The 18,910-nt window shown below is 41.0% G+C and overlaps 1 protein-coding gene, 2 long non-coding RNA genes and 1 other non-coding gene across 4 annotated transcripts in view; 1 reads left to right on the top strand and 3 right to left on the bottom strand.

Moving 5' to 3' along the window:
• LOC145438118 (uncharacterized) overlaps nt 1-18,910 on the bottom strand; it is a 465,561-nt gene that overhangs the window by 235,577 nt on the left and 211,074 nt on the right. The gene's annotated exons all lie outside the window — the stretch shown is intronic.
• Nucleotides 1-18,910, bottom strand: part of LOC145438120 (uncharacterized) — a 338,406-nt gene that overhangs the window by 213,392 nt on the left and 106,104 nt on the right. The window lies entirely within an intron of this gene.
• LOC145436971 (uncharacterized) lies at nt 4,083-6,327 on the bottom strand. Its single transcript, XM_080314155.1, has 3 exons — nt 5,622-6,327; nt 5,394-5,531; nt 4,083-5,321 (listed from the first exon to the last, which is right to left on the bottom strand). Exons 1-3 carry the CDS (start codon nt 6,019-6,021, stop codon nt 4,303-4,305), a joined length of 1,557 nt encoding a protein of 518 aa, XP_080170281.1. The 5' UTR covers nt 6,022-6,327; the 3' UTR covers nt 4,083-4,302.
• Nucleotides 17,992-18,073, top strand: Trnas-uga (transfer RNA serine (anticodon UGA)). The gene has a single exon. It is a non-coding gene; the product is annotated as a tRNA-Ser (tRNA).

Here is an 18,910-nt window from a genome sequence, read left to right as displayed (position 1 = left end):
TACATTAGACAACGGTGTATTCTTCAGATTAGTTTAATTTAGTTTGATTGGTTGAATAACCATGATTCACCGACTACCTACACCACCACCATCTCTAATATTGAGGTATCTAGGCGATGGCACCGGTAATGGTAACAAGCTTCAGACCTAATTATATCTGGTCGAACGTCGGACGCGTAGCGGCAGGAGCGTAAATCTACTTACCCTTGCCGTTCAGAAATGAACCAGATCCTCAAATGCTACTACCAGTGTCCCCATTCGTTCTCCTCGTCGACAGAGAATTGTAACCGGATCTAATTTCCAGACTGATCTTACCTCGGTGTAGAAGGTCTATATAATACCGACTACGGTCTTATTGACAAAAACAACAGCAACTGTGACTAAACCACCGTATAATGTTATTTCACGTACTTATTATATATACCCTTCCTGTAAGGTTGACTTATCTCGGAACAGGTGCGATAAATGGCTTGATATGTGATAAGCACCACTGGATCTGCTGGTCTTATTCATAATAATAATCGGGTGACAACTATCCAAATTTTCTTTTTTGTTTCACTGATTGATTGCGTCACGAAAGTCTAAAATTGACGTAGGGGCCACAAAAAAAATTGAGTAGGCCTAGGTCGAAGGAGTTAAAAGGGGGCACAAGTCATTCAAGTAGACCCAAAACGAAGGAGTTAAAAGGGGGCACAGGTCATTCCAACTGATATATTATCTCCTATTCGCCTCCGATGGAAGCAATTCGCTGTAGATGATCAAAATTCGGGTGTCATTGATTGACAATCCACCGAAAGCTGAAAAGGCCATCATTCACTCTGTAACCCATTACCTTTGTGAACATATAGGATGTATATGATCTGATTGACAATAGACTGCAATAAAGATCATCACATCACTCGGTAATTATGCCATAGAACGATGTTTGAATTATATAATGAGTGCTAATACGCGTATCCATGTGTGACAAACCAATGCAGCGACAACCCGGTAGTTATTGTGGATATGCGTCATACCCCTAATATCATCCGGCATCATGCGTTATACCCATAATTTGACCGTGTCGGGATGTCGGCCTATAATTACTTGACAGAAACGATCGCTATGCATTTCGCATAACTTTTACTGCTGCCTAGCTGAGAAAATTATAGTAAATAGTAAAGTAAATATAATTGTAATAATAGGAATTAATTCTATTACATGCATTGCCAACAATATTCTAAGCAGTGCTGGGTGGACTTGTGTCAAGAATTGATTCGAGTCACAGCTGTGAAATGATCAGACATGGCATGAAAATATGAAACTACAAAATTATGATCGATTAGGAATATGTTGCTCAACGCATTCTGAACCTATCCGCCTCGGGGAGAGGTGGCCAAGTCATCAATAATAAAGTTGGTAACATGGTAATTAGCATTTCGTTCAGGTTATAATTCCATAAATTCATCGACAGCAAGATCACACTGATAAAACAATTTTGGGAGGCCTATATTTCGGTCATAATGGCCTATATAGGCCTATTATAGATGAAGTTGTTAAAGTATGTGGTCAGTTTTGGATCGTGACCACAGCCAGAACTATTTTTTAATTTGTATCCAATATCGGTTGAATTCCATGCAACTAAAAATTATTTGCGCTTGGCGCGATTTCCTACGGATATCATTAGTAATTATTTGAGGTCACTGTGTTGGGTAGCATAGCCAATAAGCGGGACACGTAGAGAAGCCGTTAATGCAATAAGGCTACATCACGAAAATGTGCCTACCTTTGTATTACACGAATTGTTTTTGATGTCACGATTTGTCCGACAATGGTTTGTAATTCTCTCCATGCTTTAGTGTAGTTGAGTGCAACTAGAGCAGTGGTTCTTAACCTTTTTTCCTCCAGCGCCCCCTTTCAAAAATTATCGTGCTCCAGCGCCCCCCAACCGCATATTGCAAGGAATGTGATAAAGACAATGAGTAAGAGGGAGGGCCGTAACAGCACTTCGTCATCCCCCCTAAAAATGATTGCCTTGCGCACCCACAGCGTGATAAACCAAACTTCCGAGGGCTTCGCCCCCAAGAACCCCGTAGCGTGATTTCGATGGTCAGCAAAGTTTGTGTGGCATGGTCGCCCTAGGTAACAAAATTTTCTATAATGTATGAATGAATAGGTGGTAATTACATAAACAAGTCACTATAAACTTTTTATCCTCTCAGCCCACGTAATCAGATTTACCAGTAACGCTGATTAATCTGTTGTATGGGAAGATGGAGGGCACGTAATTAATAATTAAACATATTCGGGCGTGCCCGTAGGTACAATTAATTCGTTACCAGGGCCGTAACAGCACTTCGTCAGCCCCCAAAAACGTTGGTCTTAGCCCCCCCCCCCCATCGGGTGATAAACCAAACTTCCAGGGAGCTTCACCCCCAGACCCCCTTTCGGCTATCCACTATTTGCTGATACTAGTCATCTACATTTGGTGTCCATTTACTGAGCCAGATATTCCCGCCTAGACGCGCAAAGCGCGAAAAATTTCAATAAATAATGATTGAATTGGTAAATATGATCGGGAATTGCATGTATATTGATATCAAATTTTATCCTCTCTCTGCTCACGTAAACAAATTTACCGGTAGAGCTGAGTGATGTGCGATTGAAAAGGTAGGACCCCTCAATAATAATTATACATCTTCGGGCTTATACCCGTTGGCAGGAACGAAACGGCACTTCGTCAGGCCCCCCGAAAAAACTTGGGTCTTGGGCTCCCATAGGGCGATAAACCGACAGCCCCCATCACGTTGTTCGTTTTGCCACGAAATCAGCTGTACTGTTTAGCGAGCCAGTGCGAAGTGCGAAAACTTTCGATAATTCATGATAAAATCGGTCAGTAAGATCGGGAATTGCATATATATTGCTATTAATTTCTTGTCCTCTCTGCTCACGTTACCAGATTTACCGGTAGAGCTGAGTGAGGTGCAATGTTCCGTCTAAGCTGCTCACGTGCGCAGTGCTGACATGGTATCTGTGCACAGAAAATCTACGTTGCGTACAACTAATCCGAAGTTTTGACCCTTTTTTAGTCGTCACGCACTGTTGTCCAAGGGTCTGCGCAGTGAGTTTATTGAGTGTACACAGACTCATCAAAACGTAGCGCGAACATTGTTAGGTGTCTTGGAAAGTGTAGGGCCCGTAACTAATAATTGAACATATTCGGGCGGGCGAACCCGTTGGTATGACTTCATTGCATGATGTTAGTTCGTGACCTCCTGTCTGCTATATCAAAAAATATATAATCGCCCAACAAGAATATCTAGTTTTAGATATCCCTGTCGCCCAATCGTACTAAACTAAAAGACGAACACGATTTCAAATTGGTATTTCTTCACAGGCATACAATTTTTCCCTGCCGGATGGAATTCGTCTTCTGGGGTTCAGATTGCCAACACAGGAATATTCGGTGCCAGTCATTTAAGCGCCCATGGACAATTAAACCTATATGTCTTTTGTAGGCTATATATAACGAAGTTTACGGTGTTCATTTTCTCTGAATACTCATTAAGGATATGTCCTACCACCACATCATCTACTGCGAAGCCATTTTTCTCCAGCGCCCCCCATACCGCCCCCCTGAGCCCAGCGCCCCCCATATCGCCCCCTGAGCGTTTCCGCCCCCTTTCAAAATCGCCAGCGCCCCCTGGGGGGCGCTGGTGGCAAGGTTAAGAACCACTGAACCAGAGGATTCGGGTATTTCGAGGCGTACTCCTTCGTTCAGGCACACATGAAAACATGAAGTTGTAGTTGATATACGATGTTCTTTCCAATTCTCTACTAGTTGCTGACGATTACCCCTGACGAGTGTCAGCCGAGAATATTCGGGTTCATTTCAATATGAATATACTATTTAATTGTATAGAGAACTACGGCTGGGCAAACTGCGGTGTCAGAAACATCGGCGGCGATAAAACCTTCGCCAAGTTTGACAGTCATTGGTTAGCCAAAAGCTTGACATTGATTTGTTCAAATGCAGTACGAATGCGATCCCCAGAAGAAATAGTGTACTGTTAAATGATCTATGCACCTGATGTCCGAAACCAGGGATATCTAGAAACTCCGGGATTGGACACCTTTTTTCAAGGTGCCCTGAAGTAGGCCTATGTTGATGCAACCAAGCAGCTGCAAAAGACTTCGCAAAACATCAAGGACATGTCTTTTGTACATATTTATTAGGAAATAACACAATAAATAACAAGAGGGATGGCAGTTGTCACGGTGACGTCACAGTCAGTTGTCGTAGCGACTTCACCATGACACAATTTAGCATTTTGCAGAAGCCTTCGAAGTCAGTTTGCGGATCTTGCGAAAGTTTTTCTTCGGTGCCTCTTCAAGCATCGGTTTGGCATTCAAACGCTTGAGGTGATTTTTTGCAAAACAATTGAAAGCACTTTGCACAATAAGGTTGAAGTTCAAATGGCTAGATTTACATTTGACATGCATGAGGTGACGAAAACGAGATGTATTAGACACAACATAACGCATTGCATTCAAAAAAACATTGCGCTGATTCATACAGCACATCAACTTTTTTAACGTGTCTTCATCTGCTGAAACAGCTGAGAAATACTGCACAGCCAATAATGTAATGGCAAAGCAAATTTCAGTTGGTTCAGCAAGTCGTCCACGATCTGCCATGTCAAAAATCGTTTTATATCTCTCAGGAATGCAGCCATTAATATCTGGAACATTATTAAAACCGGATATGAGCACGCCTCTGCAGTCGTCACAACGCCTACGGCGGAAAATTGAGCGACCAATATATCCACTAACAAAGACTACAACAGATGCATCAGTATCGTCCACATCATTTGTGCTGACAGTTTTCGTGAAGTCAGCAAGCCACTGGAAATCTTCGTGGTTTGCTGATGCATCTTCCTCGCCCGGTTCACAACTGATGATTGCTCTGGACAGTCCATCCCGCTGCAGCAGGCTTAGACACCGAATTTTTTTTTCCGCCAGCAGCAATTGCTTCACAGACATTAAGAAATTACCGCCATTGCTCTGCCGATACATCCCAAATCGGGCTTCGATTGGGTCGGACATTATTTTCCCGGATAAGAAATATTCCACATTCTGAGTTATTACTTGCAGATGCTCCGTCAACGATAGCACAGCCCCCATTGTCTGAATACAGGCCATGAATGTTTCATTGCTGAGACCAGCACAGCCCGACTTTTGCCAATTCTTGAAAATGTCCATGGCTCTTCTCAAATAGGTAACATCGGGATGATCCTCACCAATTTGCAGTGGCGTGAAAAATGAATTCCTTTTCCGCACGGCTGAAATGAATATTTTGTCGCATCAGATAAAAGTCAAAGTGCAGCAAGAAACCCATGTAATGAAAGTTTTACCTTTACTTGGGCTTTTAACAGACATGATATTCCAAATGGTTTGGATGAATTCAACATATTTTGCAGTTTGCAGAAATTCTGGATGTCCTTTCTCTGCGAAGTGCTTAAGTCCCACTACTGTTGAATCACTAAACACACCTGAAGAAAAGGGCAGTAATCAGGTCATGATCTTTACCAAGGATTGTTCGAAGTCGAGACGGCGAGCTAACATGGACATATGATACTTACTCAAAGCGTGCTGAGGCGAAGTTCGGGCGATGCTGCTGGGATTAAGGGAAACTTTTTTGAGTTGATGTGCAACTTTCAATGTCTTGCCTTCTTCCAGAGCATAGAGGGTTTTGATATGAAGGAACTTTGCATGGCATGACACTCCCAGTATATCCTCATTGTCTTTAGTAGGGGGGTGCATCTGCTTCTTATTCACAAATTGGTTGAAGATGTTTTTGAAGTTGTGAGTGAAATCGAAAATCAAAAATAATTTTTCTCGGGGTCGATATGGATGTTCGATGCTATGACGAAGTTCTCCATTACAGAGATCCATGAATAATTTCCTAAAAATAAGTATTAAATGCCTGTTTAACAACTTCAAAAACCAACAAGGATATAAAAACTCACCGGTTACATACATGGTTGTCTGTTGATATTGCTACCACCAGTAGTATATCGTTGATCTTTTCCATCACTTCATCAAACCATGTTCGCAGCGTCTCAGTGTGAAGTTTGTCAACCGGAATGAGACAAACCACATCCTTGTACTTCCCGAAAAGTGATTGCACCATGAATGTTAACACAGTCTTAGCGGGATTGCCACTTTCCGTTAACCCGATGAAAGAACCATTTGTATATTCCACGCGCTGTGCGGTATAAACCTCGTCTATCATTAAGGTTACAATTTTTTCTCGGTCGGATAAAGATTTAGTCCTTTCCTTCAAATACGTCATAACAAGTTTGCCTGGCGACACTGTCATATCTTCACATTATCTGCGAAGGTGGCGTACTGAAGGCAAAGCAAAAATGTTCAGAAGCTGTGTATAGAGAGCTGGACTTCTAAATTTCCACATGAAGGCAGTGGTTAGAAGATCTGTCGAGTATCTCCGGGAATTGCGGGTCACTTGACAGAGTGACAATTGCTCAATAATAAATCTGATCAACATTGGGTTGAAATCTGCACAGTTCGTAGATGACATCTGTACAGTCAGGTACTCCTCCAATAGAGATACAGTCAATTCTATGTGGTTGAATTTACTATCGCCGCTGGACAACGACTTGCATCTGGCAAGAATGTTGTTCAATTCGGATGTCTTCTGAACGTAACTTGCACTCAATAAATCGTCATAATTGGAAGGCGGAACAGGGGCGCCTTTAATGAATGCATTAATCTTCATGTCCTTCGATACTATCACAGAAGCTGTGAGTATGGGCGGCTGATGAATATCATTTGACGAAGTTATAAGATGGAACTGCAATGTCTCATCATCAGTAGAATAGACGTACCCAGCAGGGAGAAGCTCTTTCTGAAACTTTTCTTTCAAAGAGAGTAGGTCAACCACACATTCTTGCTGAATAAACTCCTCATTGCATTTTTCTCTGCGGGAATTCTCGATGGAAAGGCGAGCAGAGGAGGAGCAGTTCTTACTTCGAGGTCTCGGATTGGGGCTTGTTAGATAATTTGGCAAAGTTGAAAAAATATGAGGCACAGCAGTAGATTTGAGCCGTTGTCTCGATAATGCTACACAACCACGACGTTTCAAGCGCCGAGACTTCTTGTCACTTGAAGTATATTCGAAATCGTTATCCGAAAAGTGTAAACGGCAAACTTTTTGTCCAGATGAAGCAACTAGAGCTATTCTTGGGATTGCTTTAATCCATTTTTTGCGCAGGATAGGATCAGATGGAAAGCTATAGCATGAAACAACAGTGCTGTTGCTGCTTTCCGATTCATCTTTTGTCTTTTTATATCCAGATCTGCATCCCGGAACACAACATTTATAGCCCATTTCTATACTGTATCATTTAGCTGGTACAGTGCTGCAATAAAATGTGTCAATGATAAATAATCTAGCGTGAGTTCAGGCGGCATAAGACTTCCCTGATGCAAACTGCTCTAAAATAGCACGTTGTTTAGACATCTAAACACCACAAACCTACACCTACGTACCGGAAATTGTACAACATACCGGTACATCTAAACTCCACTAAGCTACAAGATCGCGGAAATTGTACACCGCATAAGCACTTCCTTCGCTTCTGACAGCTGATCGCATGTGAATCGGCCGACTTTTGTTCCTATCTAAAGCAAACAAAGCTACACTTAGGTCGCGGAAGCGGTACGAAATATGAGCAGCTCCTTCACTTCTGACGGCTGATCGCGGACTGTCGGCCTACTCCGGGCCGCGTTGTCTCACGTCACGCGCACATTGTCCAATCCCGAAGTTTCTAGATATCCCTGCCCGAAACCATCTCGAGCTATAAGACATGCCACTAGGAACAAATGACGGCGTTGCAGGTACAGAAGGCAACTGCTTTGCACGGTTAAAACGATTGATGATTAAAGTAGCAAAATGCGCAGAAAAGAAGGCAAAATAGATTCCGCAAAGGTATTTTGGGGCTTATCCGGGCCTCTTACAGCGGTCTATTCAATCAGCTGTACCAGAAAAGTGCATTGTTCCTTGACAATGTTGACCCCGCCTGTTAGTGGACTGATTCAGCTGTTGGCAGAATCACCAGAGATCGTGGTTCATCCGCGTGGTGTAAGAACACTAAGTATTTTAATACATTGCTCAAAAGCGAGATGCGATCCATATTTATGCTGAACCTAAACTTTCGATTTTACTCAATGTTTCAAGTAGGCTAATCATGGAAATTGTACAGAGAAGCGACCCTGGGCTTGGGCATGACTCTCTGATTTCGCGTAATGATATCGCTAACTTAGCGAACATAGACTCCAAATTTAATGATTTAATACACCAGCGTGAAATTGAGCGAGACGTGAATGCTTTTAATTCTTAAGCTTTTACCTGATCCCGCAGCAGTCATCTTGCAGAACTGCACAAGGACATGTGATTCGATTCCATGATATCTTCCAATAAGAAATTCCTGACTGGATAATAATCAATCTATTCTGTGCAATTCCCGAGCATCAAATGATTAGGAGGTGATTACAATATAGAATAATTTTCAGATCACATCACATTGCAATATCTCGCATCAATCATTGAAGATACAGAAACAAATCAATAGCGAATACTCTCCTGGGGTTTGGTGTCGTGGTAAGTCTTTCCTCCTTGCCTTTTCCAGCTCATATGTGGTAGGGCATGCCGTAAATGCCGTGACACAGTGGGATGTTGGGATTATTTCAGATTGTTGTTACCAATACTGAATCCGAATTTAAGAAAGAAGATGGTAATACACCAGCCACACCTATCTCATTAGTTGAAATAAAGGTTGATTTATTTATTTATATATTTAGGCGTGGGAGGAAGGGTTCTTGGGGGAGCTGACACTTTATTCATGCTACAAAGAGGCGCTAGCTAACACAAAATTGAGGAAACCCTGCTTTGCAGTAGCTAGGGCGATATTTTCTTACCTATAAAAGGGAAGAATTCGACGTAAAAAGTCAATTGACCAAATTTCCACCTAACTTGTGTTAATCAGGGTTTTCCTACATAATGTTAGGATTGTACTACTGATTTTTATTTCTGGTTGGAACTGTCTTTACTTACGAAGCACTCTATCCTGAAAAAAAATATTTCGACCAAAAATCTGACAAATTTTTACATGAAAAAACTTTACTTTAACGAAATCTGGCGGCGCGCAGCGACCACCGAAACCCCCTATTTTTGAAGCGCGAAGCCCCTCCTTAAACACGATCCCTGTTCTTTTGAAATGACCATTCTGACGATAATACTCAGTTACAATTCAAAAGGTCTTATTATCAATGTTGCGCGCGGCCAACTAGCGAGAGGCGTGTTGCTAATTAGCGAGATTCGTTTGTGCACAATGAACGCGACGCGATCTCCCGCTGAAATGATTGCAAAATTAGGTCATTCATTGCCCCGCACCCGGCAATCGTTGCTGGCCTGATTTATCGCCCTCCAACAAGCCTAGTTATGCTGGATTGAAGAATCGCATCTGCAGTAGGCCCGGTGCGCACTATACCATCCATGGTATCTGCATTGGTCTGGTGAGAACGATATAATCGCTGGCCTACACAATCGCAACTGCAATAGGACTAGTGCGAACGATATCATTACTGGGATAACTACCGAGTCTCGGGTCTAGCATGATTTGGCTGCTATCTACCGATGGCTTGGAGACAATACCGTTAAGTATATGCGGCTTAGAAGGACAATTTATTTACCTAAAAAATGATAGATTCTGACCTAAAAAATCAAAATTTTGACATTTTTTTTACCTTACCAAACTTAATTTTTACAAAATTTTGACCTCACGTATGCAAATTATGTGTGTTCCCACATAATGTTAGAATTGTACTACTTATCTTCATTTCTGGTTGGAACTGTCTGTCATTAGGAAGTAGTTTGGCCTGAAAAAACTTTTTTGACTCAAAAACTGACAAATTTATTCCTTGAAAAAACTTGACTTTTAACGAAATCTAGCACTATGAAGAATTCCAGTAGTTACAGTAGAAATAGGTAAAATCTGTTGTAGTACAACGAAAGATATTTTCTCACATTCTCGGATAGAAAATGTTCGTCCTTACTAAGTAGCTTGCCAAGAATGGAGAAATAACGTTCAACAGTAGCAGTTGTTGGCTGTCAACTCTGAAGTTGTGCGTGTTTACACTGCTGGTGACACACCGTGTTGCTTCATTCATTCTGACAATGGTGTCTACATCACGATCTTTCATCATGCGCTTCTTGATATAAGAACCATGAAATGCCCACGCAGTCTTGCTACAGTTAGGATATTGCCGTAAGTTGAGCATAACACCCTGTCAACCTATTTGTTTATTTGAATATTTATGATTCACAGCAAGCAGACAATGGGCCGTCAACAACGATAGGCCTATAAAGTAGGCTACAAGCTCTAAAATGTCGAATGATAAGTTCACCGACAGTGCAAAATGTACGATACAAACGAAATACAGGTTGTCGAAAATTTTTACTTTGTCTGCAATTTTGACATTTTTTGACCTAACGCTACAATTTTGACCTAATTTTGACTTTTTTTGACCTGTGTAAAAATTGCCCTACTGATTAGAAATTGTGATTAAAGTGTGATATCCCGGATCTGAATGACATCGAATGTCCGCAAACATGTGCGACGCGTGCGTACATACGTAATTGATTTCCGCTAATACCTAAACATAACCATCAGAAGATGTGAGTCAAGTCTTCAGTAATAAAAGAGGAACGGTTTGAACCACCTGAAATCGGCGTCATTACAGCACATATTCCATAGAATTCGGACATTTTTTTACTTGTGCAAATCGTCGCCGAGGCTACGTAAGACGCGCTGATAAGCTTGTCGATAAGCTTATCATACGCGTATATTCGTAAACACGGAGAGATTGTATAATGGTCATTTACGCATGTACTTACCCTAATGAATTGATGATATATTAGTGGATCCGAAAAAAAACTGACACCCCCTCCTTTTATTTCAAAACCCTCTCCCTATTATTCGGCTAGCTACGCGTAGTATGTAGAATTCCAGTAGTTACCTCACGCATTACGGTAGAAATATTCAAAATTTGTTGTAGTATAACGAAAGATACTTACCTACATTCTCCGGTAGAAGGTGTGTGTCCCATCTAAGTATAGGGTTACCATATTACAGCAACCCAAATTCGGGACACTCTTTAGCGCCCACTAGTGGATTTCAAATTGGAGTATGACGTCACACTAGCAACGCTTTGCTCATAGACCCGAGGTTGTCACGGTCCGGTTCAGGAGTATGTGGCTGTGCAGTGTGCGTTGTGTAACCGGGACCGAAAGCACATGTTTTAGCCCCCTCCCGCCCAAATAAACAATGATTTTGAGCCCACGCTATGGGGTAATCGATCCAACTTCTGGGCGACTCCGCCTCCAATTTGAAAATGTTCCGTGGCCCAGATCAGAATTTTACAATATTAAGCTGCCGAAGGCAGCATAGCGAGAAAAACTAATAGCTACGCCCGTAAGGGCGTAGTACAGAGTTTCCGCAGTGGATCCACCACAGTTCCTGTTCAGATTTAAGACCTGATATAATATATACATTTAAGATATATATATTGGTAGGAATTTAGGGATCAAGATATTCTGGTGTTTTAGCCAAAGGATCTTCATCCGTAATCTGTCATAGGCGGGCTTGACCCTACCGACAAGAATTCAAAGCATGGGTGTTTTGGGTAGATATTATGTAACATAAAATCGGGAGTATATAGCATAAAGAGTTCTTATGGGAAGATAAAGTATAAATAAAGGTATAGTCATAATAAGGAAATAAGATTAACAAAATGATTTGTAGTATAAGCAGAGGGTGATAATATAGTAACATAAATATGACTCAGTCCAAAGCAACTCTACCACAGCATCTCACGTCGTCAGGGGTGGTAAAGATGTAGGTAGGGCGTATTAGCCTCTCCTTTTCTGCAGCAAATACCGGTAATGCTTAGGGCAGAGGGATTATAACAATTTTGAGTGAGTTTAAATAAATGAACTTGTATGGGGTGTGAATTTTTACGAAAATGGTTGATTTCAAATCGTATTTTAACATACTTCTAATTTGAAATCAGACAAAAGCAATACATTTTTGAGAAGAACTAGTTTCATACTTTAGGATTCTGCAATAAAAAAAAATGGAAAATGCAGTTAGTTCAGCAGTCCCTTACGGCCTTAAAAAGCGGGACGTTTGGCTGACTGGTCGGGACGCCGGGACAAGACGTTAAAAAGCGGGACTGTCCCGCCTAAAACGGGACGTATGGTAAGCCTATCTAAGTAGCTTGCCAAGAATGGGTAAACAACGTTCAACAGCTGCAGTTGTTGGCTGGCAACACTGAGGTTGTGCGTACACTTCTGGTGACTCACCGTGTCGCTTCACAATGTTGTTTAGATCACAATTTTTTATCATGCGCTTCTTGATATAAGAACCAATGACCACGTAGTCCTGCTTCTGTAAGGATATTGTGGTACGTTAAGCATGACAGCATATCGAACTATTTGTTTCATTTGACCGTCTATGGTTCACGATGAGCAGATAATGGGCCGTCTACAACGGTATGCCTATACAGTAGCCTACAAGCTGTGAAATGTCAAATGATAAGTTCACCCAGAAACATCTTCGATACAAACGAAATGCAGGTAGCAAAAACTTTTTGACTTTGTAAATAATTTTGACAACTTCTTGACCTAACGCAACAATTTCATCAAAATTTTGACTTATTTTGATATGTCAAAAAATTGCCCTAGTAATAACTCCACATTGTGCGCTTTACCTGGGAAGTCGGTCGATTAATTAGTATTACTACTGAAGTCTTGGTGAATGTTAGAGATGTCATTGACGCCTGGCCGATATTCTTTATTGTGATTCCGTAGCCGCCGACTCGTAGCACAGCCCATTTTATAGCTCTGTCTAGGACGTCGCTTCCGCGGATCAGATGGCAAGAATGAGCCTAGATATACCGCCGACACTGGGGAGGGGATTCTGGGGTCGACCACGGTCGGACTCCAACCTACAACCTATCGGCATTGCCGCTTTGGTTCAAGCCACTGCGCTATCTCGCCAAAACACTTCTCTCAAATCGTATTTGTGTCCATAAACGCTTCGAGCTGCATTTCCGCATATGGAATACAATCAGCAATTTACGTGACAGTCATTTCAGTCGGAGCACAGAATTGGAATTCAATCATGTGCGATAATCGCTACTTGAATCCGGCTTTGTGTGCGGTAATTCGGCAACGCAGCAATGCAGCACCAAACCCCGTTATCATTAGCTAACAACCGCAACAATTCGAGCAACTCATTACTACGTCATAACACGTTGTGATGACCTACGACACTAATTTATGATTAGATGCGCTGCTCCATATGAATTCTCGTCTGCTTGAACATACGTCGCGCCACGTCACTGGCCTAGCTTAGGCGGTAATGGTCGATTTGTAATGGCGATCGATTGTGACGATTAGGCTAAGGCCTTTTCGAGTAATCGCAATCGATTGCAGCTGAAATAAACACAAAAGTAATGTTAATCGCTTTCGATGGATTTCTCTCTAAAAGCATCGTTTGTCAACATTTTGCTTTTACCAGGATTATGACATAAACTGAACTTCGGTGAACAGAGAATAGTGCATTGCATCACGTTTTCGACAGTGGGAACGCCGGATTGTAAACTCCATTGCTAATTGGTATAGTTACCAAAAAGCAGTAATATTTTGATATAGAAATAAAAAATACTTCAAAAACTATCGATCATCACTTTCATTCTATTGTGAACTATCATCTGCACACGATACTTTTAAGCGACTAAGGAATTGATATCGGAGTTAGCTAGACACGGTACTTGTTGAAATAGTATATCCTTGAAAATCTTGGCAGTGTCTGGGTCATTGCACGTCTATATGGGCAATGCGCACATTCAGATCAGCTAATTATTCCTCCGTGGAATGTTATGATCAACGCCATCGCCGACGCCGTGTCACCTAGTGAGGAATAGTGATGTCGGGCATAGGAGAATAGCTTAGCATAGACCAGACATGGGGCAATCGCGATTAGTAATCGTAATCGATTACGACGATTACAGAATTTTCAAGTAATCGTAATCGCAATCGATTACATTCGGAAAAATTACGAAGTAATCGTAATCGTAATCGACTACTTCACATATTTAATCGATTTATTTGTGGAAGAACGATTACTTTTCATTTGTACAAGGTCTATGACTCTATGATATAAACTGAACATTCGTGAACAAGGAATATGTATTATACCGGGTTAGTGATAGCAGAAACGTCTGGTTTATAAACGCCACTGCTGATTATTACGTCAAAAGTATTAGCTTTGCTCAGCATTGCGTAAGACGAATCCACACGTAGTAAATATATATTCGATGTACGTACATTGTAGTGCGATTGTAAGAATACCTGCTATATCTTATATCAGGTTATCAATATATTCCAGACGCCACTACTTCGCAACAGGATGATAATCACTACTCTGCCTAGTTGCAAACATTAACATTTGTATTGATGTTTTGTTTTGAAATTTCGTACTCGTCAAATGAAACATTATACACGACGAAGCATTTATACTCAACAGCTTCCGATATATATGATAACCCAACAGTTCTCTGCCGTTTTTCGTAACGGCGGTTTGCAGTATTTCTATCAAGTGAAAGGCAGAATTTTATGTACACTTTATCTAAAGTGGCCCTTGAAACGGTTGCGAATCGTTATTTCGCTATTCTTTACTCCGCATTTGGACCTGCTGCCATACCCATCCGCTTATACACCATGTTAGCGTCGGTTGTATGTAGAATCAGGTAGAATTGGGACCAAAGCAGCAGGGTTGTAACCAAGTCACAAGGCTCCGAGTCACAAGTCAATTCGAATTTTATAGTTTTGACTCGAGTCAAGTCGATTCATTTTCAATTCACCACCGAGCCAAGTCCGAGTCCAAGTCAGCGCTCATAGGGTCGAGTTCGGGTCAAGGTATTATGACTCTAGTCCGAGTCCAAGTCATTGTGTTAGCTGCTCAGGTTTCAGTTAAACTCTTCTTAAACCCACGCTTTTATAACTCTGTTTGATGATATCGCATGGTTGGCATTTATAATATACTAATTTTCCTCACTTTTATCAGTTTCTAGTCGCATTTTCAAGTACAGTACCAATAGACATATTTCCAACAGTGTGGTTGGTTGGTTACTTTACTATTCTTCGAAATTACAATGAAATGTCGGTCTTGGCCGTCTGAGTCTCGAGTTATATAACTTGATGCGAGTCATGCGCAATGACTCGAGTCCAAGTCCAGTCAATACACAGATTGGCCCGAGTCGACTCGACTCATTTCCGTATTTTGGGAAAATAACTCGAGTGTAGTCGAGTCATGCCTCCAGTCATTACAACCCGTAGACAGCAATTCGTCCCCCACTCAAAACATTGTTATTTCGACCCCATAGGGTGGTCAATTTTCAAGTTGATGACTGGATTTCGTCAAGAATTTTGGTTAATGCATTATATTACCATCCATTTTCAATCCTCTCTCTGCCCCCGATTGTCAGAATTGCCGGTAGAGATGGGGGCACATAAAATAATAATTGTAACATGTGGTATGTTTTTATGATTACGTTATATTATATGTTGTTAATTTGTGACCTCCCGTCTGTTATATGATCAGAAGATATTTTAGTTACCCAAACGTAGTAGACGAAACGAAAATATTTCGTGAGACGCGCGCATAAATTGCCATATCTTCATTCGTCTGTGGGTGCCCCAGATGGTATTTGTATTGTGGATTTCAGATTGGTAGGACATGACTATTCGTAACGCCCACCCAGCGCGGCTATTGACAATGGACGCATACCCAAAGTCTTAGCCAAGGTCTTTCGTAGAGTCACATATCTTTTTCTTGAGGGGGTGAGAAATATGCATTTCAAAATCCAGCTATCTTGAGACATTAAATCGCGAAGCTCAAAAAAAATTCAAGGTGATTAAATATTTCGAAAATACTCTATAATTGATGTTGATTTGCGAAATAATTCCCTTCGAGCTCGCTCCCCACCCTATTGGTGAGTTTGCGGTGCGGCAGTTACGGACCTGGAAAGAATGCAAATCGTTGGGTGCGATAAATCGTCCCCTATAAAGTTGGGCTATGGGTGCTATATGATGTAACATAAGATGACGTATCTTTTATAAATAAATTAGTAATTTCATTACAATCCTTATATTGTATTCCAATATATCTTCTAACATTAGTTCTAAGTAGCAAAATAAATGTAATCGTGAGTTGTTGTTGTTGTTGATTATTATTTGATTGGCGATTATAACGCAAGTGGTTTTGTTCGTGAGTAATCGTGATTACTTTTCCAATGTAATCGTAATCGACTACTTCCTGATTTTGCTGTAATTGTAATCGTAATCGTAATCGCGTGATTCAGAAGTAATCGTAATCGCAATCGATTACATTCATGAAGTAATCACCCCATGTCTGGCATAGACAACAACAAGAACAGTATTTTTAAACTGAATTGAATTTCAGCATTTCCAAATAATTTCCGAGCGTTCTTCCCAAATCTCGAATCAGGTAATTTTAGTCCAGTGGTGCATTTAAGGCCTTCCGAAGAATATGGACAGTGCCCAATAACGCAATCTTTTGGATCATGTCGAATCGAACGTTATCCGGAATCTGTTGGATATGTCTCACGAGTTTTTTGCTTACGATTCCTGCAACGCCAATGACTATCGGTACAATGTTTATTTTGCATTGCCACCTTTTCTCACATTCCATTTTGAAGTCTACGTATTTCGATTATTCTTCTGATTCTTTTTGTATTATGTTTTGATCAGCTTGGACTGCCAGTTCAATGAATGAGCATTGAGGATTGTATTTTTATTTTTTGGTTTGATTATCACATCCGGGCGGTTGCTCCTGATTGCGCGGTCAGTTAAAACTTGTACATCCCACAGAATTTTTACTCGGTCGTTTTCTGTCACTGGTGCTGGGCCGTAATCATACCAATTTTTTGTCGAAGTGGTGATGTTAAAATGTTTCCATAATTCAAGATCAATGTAGTAATAACCAATCCTATTGTGTCTACATGTGTATTCGGTAGCTTCAAGTTCACCACAGCCTGGCATGAGATGTGCTACAGTTTGATTTTGATTGTGGCACATTTTGCATTTGCCGTCCGTGTTTTGCTTCAGAATGCTTTTGCGCGCGCTGTAGGAAACGATCGGTCTTGTGCTGTGAAAATGAATCCTTCGCTTGCCGGTTTCTTATTATGTTATCCTTTATTCACAGTGGAACTGGTAAATACACACATATACCGGGGAGCAACCTGCACCCAAAAGAAAATGGCGTGATTGGAGTGAATTTTTACAATTTCAGTAATACAGTCAAATCAGTATTTTTATTATTTTTAATATTTATTACAGTAATTTCATGGTGCTTATATTAACAACAAGCTAATTAATGTCATATGGTATATGTTACCGTACCTATGTCGCGTACTTATTTGGACGCGAAATAACGAATTCGCCTGCTACACGATTCAAGTTATGTAATTCATTAGTGGGACCATAGCTAATCGCGGCAAATTAAGTGTAGGGGTCCCATTGAATGGCCTTACAGTTTTTGATCTGCAATAAATTTTCTATGTTGAACATTTAGGTTTTTGTAGACCGGTATGTACGCGAAGGAATTCCATTTTAAATCCGATCGGCAAAGTAAACGAGACGCCTACTCCTCAGGTTGTCGACATTGTATTATAGTAGTAATGCTACAGGATCACCCACAATCGACTTATCTGAAACCTGAAATGCGTCATTAAAAGAACCAAATCTCGCTCCGCAGCTGCAGCACACCGACCCCGACTCGGTGTCTGTATACCTGGAGCAAATAAGTTCAGATTATGGCTCTTGATAATGTATCGCAGGGCGCAGCTGCGATGGCCGAGTGGTTAAGGCGTTGGACTTGAAATCCAATGGGATATTCATGCGCAGGTACGAACCCTGCTCTCAGCGGTATGGTTTGCTTTTGAAAATCCGATAGCCTATATTTGAACCGTTACATTGATCTGTCGCCGATTTGGAAATACTCGTCCCCATACAGGTCAAGGAGATTGGTTGCCGTGTTGCTAGTTAGCAAGTGAAATCACCCTTTAACCAACCGATCTTTGAATTCCAATGTCCCCCGTATAGTGGCGAAAATAGCAATTGCTACTATTGCTGGAAGTTTAAATTCGAAAATCTTCGGCTCTAAATCACGTGGCTTAGTATTTCTTATATGGTACACGAATAAGTAACCTTGTATCAATTTTATCACAATCCATTACCAACTCAACAAATATTAGGACCGTGTGAATCAAATGTTGAGCCAATGGCATGAAACTTTGTGAGACGTAAATACCTAATTTGCGAATTTAGATAATCCATATACAAAACAGCAATGGATGTATAGAGCATCAATTCGTTTGAACGAAATCAAATCTCAAAATTTGTACCACGGAGAGAATACGGCTAAAACAAAATGACGAACGTATGATGACGTTACAGATTGGATACCATCTTCGAGAATACACCGAGTACTGTGATAGCTGTGATAGCTTACTGTCGGAGAGATATTTGAAGCGCTTCTCATGACGATTTAACACAATAAATTGATGCAAACTTAAAACTATCTACATCAAATTGTAAAAGTATGTGGTATTGTCGGAAATACTTTTTAAGTAGAAATATAAGTAATCGGAAAACTAAACTGCCTCATTGAGTAGCGCAAGTAGGACCAATCTACTTGAGTACTTTGGATGTGTGGTAAGTTATTCGCTACTGAATGTCCTGTGAAGGAGTGTACACAATCGC

The sequence above is a fragment of the Botryllus schlosseri genome, chromosome 4 (assembly GCF_051294905.1).
Source record: "Botryllus schlosseri isolate E-star chromosome 4, Bs_hap1, whole genome shotgun sequence".
Classification (NCBI taxonomy): domain Eukaryota; kingdom Metazoa; phylum Chordata; class Ascidiacea; order Stolidobranchia; family Styelidae; genus Botryllus; species Botryllus schlosseri.
The sequence above is the reverse complement of the archived record's forward strand: the minus strand, read 5'-3'. Positions and strand labels throughout refer to the sequence as shown.

Bases quoted from the DNA above. Each gene is read 5' to 3' on its own strand.
- LOC145436971 (XM_080314155.1), bottom strand. From the start codon at position 6,021: ATGTATGTAACCGGTGAGTTTTTATATCCTTGTTGGTTTTTGAAGTTG. The intron at 5,532-5,621 runs GTAAGTATCATA...CCTTTTCTTCAG, and splicing joins TTCGCCTCAGCACGCTTTGA to GTGTGTTTAGTGATTCAACA. The intron at 5,322-5,393 runs GTAAAACTTTCA...TATTCATTTCAG, and splicing joins TGTTAAAAGCCCAAGTAAAG to CCGTGCGGAAAAGGAATTCA.